The sequence below is a fragment of the Apteryx mantelli genome, chromosome 14 (genome assembly GCF_036417845.1).
Source record: "Apteryx mantelli isolate bAptMan1 chromosome 14, bAptMan1.hap1, whole genome shotgun sequence".
Classification (NCBI taxonomy): Eukaryota; Metazoa; Chordata; class Aves; order Apterygiformes; family Apterygidae; genus Apteryx; species Apteryx mantelli.
Genome location: NC_089991.1, coordinates 830,675 through 841,628, shown reverse-complemented (window position 1 = coordinate 841,628; position 10,954 = coordinate 830,675). Strand labels below are relative to the sequence as shown.

The following is a 10,954-nucleotide window of genomic DNA, read 5'->3' as shown; positions in this document are numbered from 1 at the left end:
ATTTTAGGAGAAAAAGTCTCATTCCTTTTTCACACTCTGACCTATGATCTCAATACAGAATCTTTACAGATCATTTGAAATGGGAAAAAAAAGCTTTTGTTCAGATTTATATGACATCTGTCATATTCAAGGTTGCTTTAAGTGCTTTATAAAGCAATAAGCCAGCCCCTAGTAGCTCAGTCTCTATGCAATAAAACCCAGCAGGCATTTTGTACTTAGCAATAGCCTGCAAAAAGCCTTGGATGTTAGATCCTGTTTTATGTGAGAGGAAATGAAGCCTTACAATAGAACTATAATTCAATTGAAATTGTATCATGTCTCATGAACCCAATATCATTTTACCAAAAATGTCTCAGTGTGAACTATTGTCAACAGCATAAGCAATAGAGTGAAAATGTTAACTTGTTGCTTTAGAATGGTTCTGAATTTCCTTTTTACTATATGATAATTTTTTTTTCCTGGAGATTTACAGGAGGGTATATTTGTTCTTCTTGTGGCCACAGAGGTTGCAGTTTTTCCCTTTTTCATATCTGGATTTGGGTTGCTGTATTTGACTGACCTGCATATTTGAAATCCTTATGCAAGTCTAGACACAAACTGCCAGGTTAGATAGTGTTGTTTTTTAATATTGTTTTCTAATATTTCTAATATTAATCAGATTGAAAGCTACCGTGGGCAATTTGTTAATAAGGGAACCTTCATGATCAGAACAAAGATTCCAAGGTTAAGAATAAAGAATAATGAATAAAGAATAATTGTAAAACAATGGGAGAGACAAGGGTTGATGTTAATTCCAAAGATTATTTTATCCAGAGCTTGTCAACTTCTTGTGAAAAATTTTCCCTGATAGTAACGACTTTTGAAAAAATGGTAGTTCATCTCCAAAAGCATGGTTGCATCATGACAATTAATTTTATATACACATCATCATCTGGAGCGAAGAAGATCTGTTTCTTGGATCTAAACTACTCCAGATAAGATAATGAACAGTTGTGCACCTAATGCCAACGCTGAAAGTTCAGCCTTGGAGTCTGAGCAAACTGGATTTTTTTGTTATTAGCAATGATATAAACGAAAGAGTTATACAGATTGAACTGCACCCTTAATTACTTCTGTGCATTTTTGTGCCCTCTAGTAAGTTTTCAGAAGTTGGGTAGCCTAGACCTTTGTGGGTGGTCACAAATATGGTGCACCAGATGGAGCCGAATCTCCAGCTCAGCGGTTTCAACTCCTGGTTGTAATCCTCAGCACAGTTCATCCAGGTGTCAAGTCTGTACTCATAACTCCGCTGAGTAATGAATATGGATCCTTGTTTGTGATCCATCTGGGAGCCACCTGCAAACAGCACAGTGTCTCAGAAGGGTTTTCCAAAACCTGGCAGGCAAGACTGAATAATTTTTGAGAGAAAAGTAGGTAAGGATTTCACTGGTTGTTAAATGGAGGTTGTCCCATAAGACAGTGTATAGGGTTGGATAGTTTTAGCTGAAGAAGGGCTTAGCTATATGCAGTAGCCTTTGAAAGGGGGAAAAACCCACATGTAGAAGGGTTGGAAAATACTTGCCTTGCCAAGCCCTCTTGAAGGGAGTGCTGATGCCATGCCTTTTTGCCATACAGAAGGAGGTATGGCGCTGGAAGGGAACGAGTATTTGCATAAGAATGAGGAGCACTGGGTGAAGCCGCAGAGGCTCTGCTCACCCGGTTAGTGGGTGAATCACTGGCATGAGGAATGCACACTGCAGCATCCGCCCACCCTGGGAGCGAGGGAAAGTCCATGTTCTCCTATCTGGGGCTTCCATGTGAAACCCAACGAAGTCTGAGCAGCCACAGCCGCCAGGCCCCACACCCAAACACCAGAGCTTTTCTCCCTCAGAGAGAGAAACTGCCCTCGTCAGCAGCATCCCTGAGCCCTGCTGCTCGCACCTCCCCTTGCCGGGCAGATGCTTGCTCCATTGGAACACACCGCCCTAAGTCTGCTTGACTGTGAATTTTGTCCTTTCAGGCAATGACCTAGTTTCATACCCTCTGTGAGACAAGGATTTAAGGCCTTATGAGGCTAATTGGAAGGAAAGGAGTAATGCTGCAACCAGGTTTGAAAGAAGCAAGGCTTAGGATCGCAGAAGGGAGAATCTTAGCATCAGTGGTCATTTGGGCATGAGGCAGAAAAGAACCTTAGCAATCCGAAACAGAAAAACAAGTGACCCTATAACCATTTGAGCCTTCCAATCTATCTCCTCTGCAAGAGCATGCTTCCAGACAGATATTGAAGATAGATTTAGATCTAGTAATTAAAAAAGAATTTTTTTTTTTACAGGCATTTTGAATGGAGGTGTCCATCCCTTAATTTGGGGGTTTTAGGGTTTTTTTTCCCCCCCACATAAAAGTGGGAATTTTCCAGTAATCTCTAGTTATGTGACACTTGCCCTAAGCTATAAAGCTACATATGTTCCAGGGAAACAAGGAAGAGAGTTAGCATTTTGAAAAGCCCTGTGCTGACATCCCCAGGGAGGCGGGCACATGGCAGGAGAAAGCACAGTTTATCAGGAAAAAGAAATGGTTAAAAAAGCTGTGCCAGGTATTTCTATAGTTTCCCAAACATTACGTACCTGATTGCCTGGCATTTGCACTGAGGGGATCAGATCAGACTCATTTCAGTCCATAAAAGGGAATAAACTGGGAGAGGCTGGCATTCCTACAGGCCCTCCTACCACCTCTGTAAGTGCTGGCACATTAAAATACTCTTCCTTCCTTTTAGCACTGCCAAGCCATGCACCACAGTGGAGCTAAAACCAGTTTGCAGGGCTTGTGGCTCACCCTGTCTGTGCATGTGTTATGTTGTGCAACTGAGCAGGCTGCAGGGGAGAGGGAGAATGCTCCACTGCTAGCCTGAACCTTTCCTCTCTGCTTCCAAGAGAAAACACATGAAGCTACAGGAATCTCTCGTCAAACTGCTGAGCTCATTTCCCGGTCACAACTAAGCTTATTGCTGTGGGCTTGGCAGTACTTGGGTCAGGAAACATTTGACTATAAGCTGCTACTACCCTTTACTACTCATTAAAGTGAGCCAATAAACCTGACATCCACCATCAAGTACATTTGGGTTTTCTTATATTATAAAATCATCTGAAACATGGACTTTCAATAGCACCAAGAGCATTTACTGCCTTTGCAATGGAAAGGGGAAAATATCCCTAACCCACAAATCATCTCACGAACACTCTCTTGCCAAGGAATTCCCCTGGTTCAGCAGGGAGAAGTAAGAGCTCTAGAAGAAGCCAGGCTAGAAAACATGTTAGGGACAAGCTGGACAGGGAGATGGAGTAAGAAAGGGTGTTAAGAGACAGACGATAAAATGTTGTACTTTTAAGGGCTTGCAAGGTACTTGTAGGAGATGCAGCAAAACTAAATGCTGAAATCACCTTTATACTTATACCTAGCTAGAAAACATTCAATGAAATATTTCTTGTTGAAAACACAAAAACAGTTTTGACACAGGCTCTGAAGGGATTGCTGCTCATGTGCCGAGTGGGAATGGAGAGAGATCAAAAAAATTAACCTCTCCATTCAGAAGTGGCAGTTCCATCAGGAATACTAGCAAAAGGTTTTAATTTTGCTCCAGTACAGGAAAAGAAACCCCAAATTTCAAAGCTTTTGATTATCAAAATTATTTAAACAGAATGATAACTTCCAATCAGCTTCATTTATGTGAGAGGCAGGTCTGATCTCCACCAGGACTAGAAAACAAGAAATGCAAAGATGGTTTGAAGCTTACCTGCCATTCCAGGTCCAGAAACAGAGGCTGCAGTTACTGGAGGTTTAATTAACTAAATTCACTGCAGACAAACAGAGCTGGTGAGTCACTTTTTTCCGCCAGGTCCATGCTAAGAAAATGCCCCAGCACTGCATTAAAGACATGATCACTAGAAATTAGGTTTGAAATGAATAAGAGATGAAAGCTCTGACTACCTGCATCATTAAAGATCCTGCGGCCTTTACTGGAGAGCACAACTGCTAGCCAAATTCCAGCCCAGTAACTTTCCACCAGCCTAAGATTTCCCAGGGACTCTCCACTAAAGGAGTTCTACTGCTGGGAACCGTGTTTTCACCTCCTGAAAACAGCAGCACTCCTCCAACGGGGCAATATGGCTAATGCCCTTCAGCTTACATAGGACTGAATTTCAAATATGGATGAACTGATTGCTCACTTTAGTTTCACCCCAGGACACATTTTTATGCTTTAGAAGGGATAAATCAGCAGAACAGAGTATCATGAAAATGCCAAATTGAACGGTGCCATCCTTTCCTTCAAACTCTTGGGTCCAGTCTGTGAAGACAGGCCAATACACTGCTTACTCTATTCCCCCGTGACAACCTGCCACCAGAACCTCTTTGACCCAGATTGGTTGTGTTGTAAGCATAAAGACGACAAAAAGAAAAGCAAAGTTCACGGGTACTGGAAGGTACGTAAGGTAGGCACACTGATGGCACAGACCAGCGTGTTCAGTAAGATAGACCTTCCTGTGCAGGGCTCAACAGCACCGCTTGTTTTCACAGTTCTTTCAAAAACATATTTTGGCTGTGAAAGGTGGTAGATTGATAACCCAAGAGGACACAGTTCCCAATTCCCAGAGCTGGTGCAGTGCCAGGTGGGGCAATGCTGCTTCTTCCATCTCATGCGATGGACCTCAGCCTTCCCATCTGTGAAACAGAGATAACAAAACCTCCCTGCTTCTGAGGGTTTTCAGAGACTTTGCTAATCTCTTAGTGTTTGTAAAGCACTTGGAGATCCTCCAAAGCTAAGGCATTATAGAAGTGCAGGATATTACTACTATGTGCTTCAGCCCCCTGCCCGGAGGGAAGCACCTCTGGAGGAAAAAGATTTTGTTGTCCTTGTTTCATTTAATCCTCTGCCTCGCTACTGAAAGGGTGAACAAGAAGGCAGCTAAGGCTGGTGAAAAAAGTCCAGATTAAATTGTTTTGCTTTTGCTCTTTGACAGAATTGGACTTTCAAGTGCAAGGGAAGGGTCTGCCTTCCCTAGAAAATTTTCAGTTTTCATTGAAAGACCTTGCATCCCAATTGCTAAATCAGTTTGCAGCCAACAAGCAAAATATCTCCATTAAAACATGCTGTCATACAGCTCCCAGCAGGATATAGCCCAGTGTGTGGCAGGAATTCCCTAGTCAGATAACCTTCCCATGACGCAAGTCTCCTCACCAAGAGGGAAGAGGCCAATACACATTCCAGGAGACATAGCCCAGCCAGACAGGGAAAAAAAGTGAGAGGAGAAGACACTTAGACCTATATCTTCCATTGAGCACTGCAGTAGCATTTCTTAATCAAAGTATTTTGTATAGTTAGCTAATATACTTCAGGTTTTTTAATCTTTGCATGTTTTTGGCAAAGGATTAGCATTTTCAATCTCTAATAGCTCTGGTACCAGTTTTCCCAATCATTCGATAAAACAGCTGTGAAATGGTAACCGACTTTGCACTGGAAATGAAATGAAAAAATCTCTGTGTCTCATTCTCTGCATCTGGGAGGTTCCCGTTCTCCTTCCAGCATGTGCAGTACACTGGAGATGAAGCTGCAGAGTTTACCAGCTCCAGAGAGATCATCCTATTTGCCTAAGTTTAAGGCCTTGAAATAAACTGCTGAACTAATGAAATGACTAATCACAGCCCTCTCATTAGCCATGAGTAGTTCCTCTATACTTTTACTCACACTATCTCTCCAACCCCCTTTCCTAGAAGGGTTCAGAGGTATATGAGACATTTTAACCTGCATGTGCCTGCTCTTCTTTGCTGGCCTAGATAAATTAGCCATAATGCTCAACAAATGTTTTCTCTCAGGGCAAGCAAGCGACAGCCATTATCTGCTAGTAGCTGCTAGAGTACAGGCTGATTTTGCAGGATGAACTGGCACCAAGACTGTTAGTGATAAGGAAAATGAGTGACACAACCTCTTAAGTTGATGGACCTTGTCTGAAGCTCATCTTTTCTGCACAAATAAAAATGAGTCAGCTTTGTGCTCAGGTTTCCCCTCCTCTGCCTGGTTTACAAGCAGCCTGTGGCAGATGGGGACCCTGAGGTGATATTCCAGCCTGGGCCACTAAAAAGTAACTGGACCCGAGTTCCTTGCCTACAGTGTGTTCAAACCCTCCAGTAACTTGTGCAAGCCCCACTTCAAATAAGCTCGTCTCCAGGAGAGCTCAGTGTGGGAGGAGACCAAACAGTAATGACTGCCCCTGCGGTTCTCACCAAACACAGCTAGTTCACTGCCAGTTTTCTCTCACTTCCCACACACCATACTGAATTCTCTTAAATGGTCAGATTTAATCCTTTCATTGATACCAAGAGCAATAAAAAGCAAAATGTGGTCTCAGTTACAATCATGCACCAGTGTGGCTTTAGCCAAGACAATTGCAAAGGATTAACTCAAAAGCGAACATAGTCCCAAGTTTCTTTTGTTTGTAGATGTTCTGTATTTGTGCCTCACTCCTTTCTGGGGGGAACTTTGCCCATGAACAGTGCTGGAAATTAAATACCAAGTATATCAATAACTTGAAAATGTGAGGACATACAAATGGGTGAGAAAGTAGGAAAAACTCTGGCACAGCAGAAAAGTTTGGTTTGTGAACAGCCAAAAATAATCAAATGATGAATCATTCGCTCATTTGTTTTTTCAAAGACAGACAGAACCAATGACACATGTGAACAGCAGCACCCTAACTAGCTGCAACCAAGGAAAGTTAAAGCAATTTCTACCACATACAATTCCTCTACCACATACAAATCTCAGTCTCTTCTGGTCTCAGAAGCTAACAGGAAGGAAAGGTTATAGCAACGTGGATTCATTACACTTTATTCACCTTCTAAAGCATTCTAAAGTAAAGAAACTTGCTATAGTAATAAGACCAGCTTCCAGATCTCTGATGAATAAACCTAGGGTGAATGCAGTAAAGCACACACTGACTTTTCAGGAATTTGAACATGTGCTCTCCTCCAGTAGGCTGAACAATAGCTTTTCAGTCAATAAATCTTGACATTCACTTCAAAAGAAACCAATAGCTACCTATCTGTCTTCAACATCTGAAAACCACTCGTAAAGTATACGACATAACAGGGTTTCAGTGTTGTTAACTAAATAAGTTTTAGGATCAGAATATCAAGGGACCCAGGGCAGAGAAGAGAATGCCAGGTCTTTATTGCCGTATGGCGGCAGGAGGGTGCAAAGTTCAGGCATTAAAGATAATGGACGTGTGGGAATTCTCTGCCTTTCCCCGTGCTAATTACTGAAGGGGTCACGCTGGGAGAGATGTGGGCTGCTGGGTGTTGTGATAGTTTAACGGCCTCACCTGAGTGCGTTGGCTCAGCCCCGCTGCACTCCACAGTATCCATCCCTCGCAGGACTTCTTAGATTGCCTAGGCAAAAAGATGAAAATGGTGAACCACTTCAGGTAGCTTTCAATAGCAGGGACTGGAATGAGCCTGCAGCTGTCCATGTCTGACGCCAAAATCCAATTCTTTCCACTGAATGACCTTTACACTTTGAACAGCAGCCTCACCTCTTCGCAGTGGCCTTGCGGAGGCACAGCTTCTGCAAACATCAGTGCCGTGTGAGAGGGAAGAGCCGCCTGTCATGAACACAAGGTCTGCCCAAAGCAAAAGGCCTCCCTTCCCATGCTGAGAGCACAAGCCACAAAGCCAGAGCCCAGTGAACGTGAAGGACAATTAAAACAAAACTCAAAACAAGAACAAGAAAAAAAACCCACGAGGCAAGTTCTGAAGTCACAGGTAAACAGCAAGAAAGTCAGAGGGGAATATCAGGCAGAGAAAGTTAGGCAGCACGCACCTCTCCTCAAAAAATAGAGCAAGCTGACGATGCCACGCAGATTTCTGATGAGAAGTACGAAGCAACAGGGGAAACAGCCCCAGTACACTGCCCTCTGTGCTCGTACCTTACCAGGACTACAGAGAGGTTAAAAGATTTATCTTCCGACTTTCAGCCTATTTGCAACAGAAGCAAGAGCTTTTACCTACCTCAGCAGCAGATGTGGCAAGGACTTGTTCAATACACAGCGGCCAAAAATTACTTTGACAGCAAAAATGATGCTGAGGTTCCTCCTTTAAACATGAAAGACTCCTACGAGAGGAGGACAAACTGGGCATTAGGTTGATTGGTACCTCTCCTTAGATGCAAAATGATGGTAGGGAAACAGCTACCTCAAACCATATGCAAATGAAAGACTCCCCTTCCCATGCTCTTGTACCACAAGCTGTACAGCAGACAGTTATTTTCCTCTACCTGGCAAGGCTGGCATCGTATATATGCAAAGGTTTATGGAGCTCTTCAGAAGAAGGACGCCATAGACATGGTAAATAGCTTTAATAATAGTTATTAAAAGATCACTGGGGCAAGGACTGTATTATTTGTGTTTTATACAATGCCCACGCACCCAGCTAGAGCTAAATAAATAGCAAGTGAAATGACAATGATTATACAAGTCTCTCATCTGACAGACGTGACAGTCTCCTACTGGTTAGCAGGTCTGGATTTTACATTTGTTTTTTGCCAAACTCATTCTTCTTCCTGAAGTGGGCATTAGACATAGTAAATGCATCAAAGGCACTCACTTTGTTCAGAGCTTACCAAAAAGGAATGAGAAAACACAGAAAACAAGGATAAGGATGAATGAGTGTCTCCCCACTCAAGTGGATGTCATATTTAAGACTGACCACAATTACAGATTTAGCAGATTTAGGGCTCAAACTTAACATTTGAAAGTTGTGGCTGCTAATTTAAGTTTATCCTGTTTAATCATTGTTCTGAAAAAAACCCTCAAACACAAGATTAGCCGTCCTAATAAGCCTGCAGGTTGGCATCTTTCCAGCAACAGCAGACTGCCCACCCAGATGCATCCTGCCGTAGCCATTCTGAGCGCAGAATTCACTCGCAAACAGAAGTGAATCAAAGATGAAACTGCACTAAGAGCAGTGCACTACAAACCTAGGCAAAGCCCATTTATTTCTGTTATAAGCATATAGGAGCGATCCTTGTCTATTTGCTACCTGTGTTATTTTACTGGCCTCAGTGGAACTAGTCCCTGTTTTTAGTATTGTAAGTACAGGGTGCAAGTACATCAGCCACTGATGAATGATCTCAGTATGATATGAAAATTTGAGTTTGTTATTTATTTACAGGACAGGAGGAGCACAGTCAGCCCTACCAAACTCTACCCAGGAAATTGTCTGTGTTAAAGCAGAACGACCACCATGAGTCCTCCTGCTATTGCATTTTAAACTTTTTCACCAAATGCTCCAAATTCTTCTTTCCCCTGAAATATCTTTGTAAATAAATCAAAGGCACTTTAACTGACCTTGTGTCAATGACAGTCCTGCTTCAAGCAGGGGATTGAACCAGATGACCCCCAAAAGTCCCTTCCCACCAGCATTTCTGTAACTCAGAGATGCTGTATCTTAAGTTTCCATTTGTTTTATGCCTGCAGCTTCACTGCTGTGACTGCACCTGACTGAGAATGACGATCAGCATTAATTGCCATGTAGTCAGGGGTTTGAAATGTAGACGTTTATCTCCTACAAAACGAACTGATATACTCATCTCATTCCATGCAATCTACTGGAAAGATGTCAAGGGAAGCAAGTAATTGCCACAGAACAGGGTTACACTTGAATCAGTTGTCCTCTCTGGATCTGTCATTACATGGTATTTATCAGAGCCACAGACCAATGGAAATCCTCCTGTGAAGAAGCTTGATCTCTCTTTTTTGAAGTGTTCGCGAGGCCTGTCAAACACTGTTAGCTGCTGTTCCAATGGCTAAAATAAGCCTATATTCAGATTAATATTTTGTTTTCTGTTTCCTTTTTTTCTGTAGGTCAGTGCATCTTACTATCCTGCGCCAGGATCTTTGGGGCATTCAGCAGCCATTGTCACTCTTCCCCATCTGCAGCATCACATATCGGCTAATATGTACGTAAAGAAACTGAAACTTGGTGGTGGTGTCATGCAATTCTCAGTATCTTCTCCTGAGGCTTATCTAACCATGGCAGAACACCTGCCTGAGTTTTCGGAATCAGAAGATAAAAGCAGATTAGAATGCAGGATTCCTTATGTTCATTCATACTTTGCTGTTCTAACCAAGAGATTAATATGACAATATTACTCAAAGATTAATTTTAGGGAAATCAAGGGCCATAAAGGAATTTAGGTATCCTACTGGAAACATTCAAGGTAGATTCTGACCATTCCCTAATTATTATGCTCAGCTATTTGAATTATTATATTCTCAGTATGTGAACCATCTTTGCACCTTATTACCTCACTTATTTCTAGATATCTAGTTCTGCCCATTTATCAGCAGCATATTTTAAATTTTTAAATATAAAGAAACAAATTACCCCTTAAATATCTCTAGCTATTTATTTTAAGACAGTAAAGCTCACTAATGTTTTGTATGATCCAATCTGGTAGAACTTTCCCAAATAAGTAGAGTTAAAATTTGCAAATATACTTGGTGATTTGTTTTCCTCTAGATAAGATTCATCAGCCTGGCATTATAGTAAGCTACCCAGTAATAACAAAATAGCAGCAAGCTGCCTACACGGTAATTAGCACCTCCATGGTATCAAGCCAGACCTTTGGAAACATTAGTATAAATGAGCAATATCTATAAATCTGTATTGCCCTCACAATATTTGCTATACTCATGCATTAGCTTAGGTTATCCAAGACTCACACATACCTAATCTAGAACACAAGAAAACTCTTAAGACCTTAAAACGATGAAATAATGAGACAGAATGAGGACTGTATTTTAGTGTTTACAGAATCAGCTTCCTGTTTTGTACAGCTCCTTTTTCAGCCCCACAATATCAAACCAATATGTGCATATCCTGTCCTTGAAGATGAGTCCTGTGTGAAAAGATGAACTAGTGCAGA

At 42.0% G+C, this 10,954-nt stretch overlaps 1 protein-coding gene across 1 annotated transcript in view; it reads left to right on the top strand.

Annotated features, from left to right (window-relative positions):
• SH3RF2 (SH3 domain containing ring finger 2) overlaps positions 1–10,954 on the top strand; it is a 64,468-nt gene that overhangs the window by 31,293 nt on the left and 22,221 nt on the right. The window contains exon 4 of the mRNA XM_067304931.1: positions 9,891–9,985. Coding sequence (XP_067161032.1) covers positions 9,891–9,985 — 95 coding nt within the window. The remainder of the gene's footprint in view (positions 1–9,890; positions 9,986–10,954) is intronic.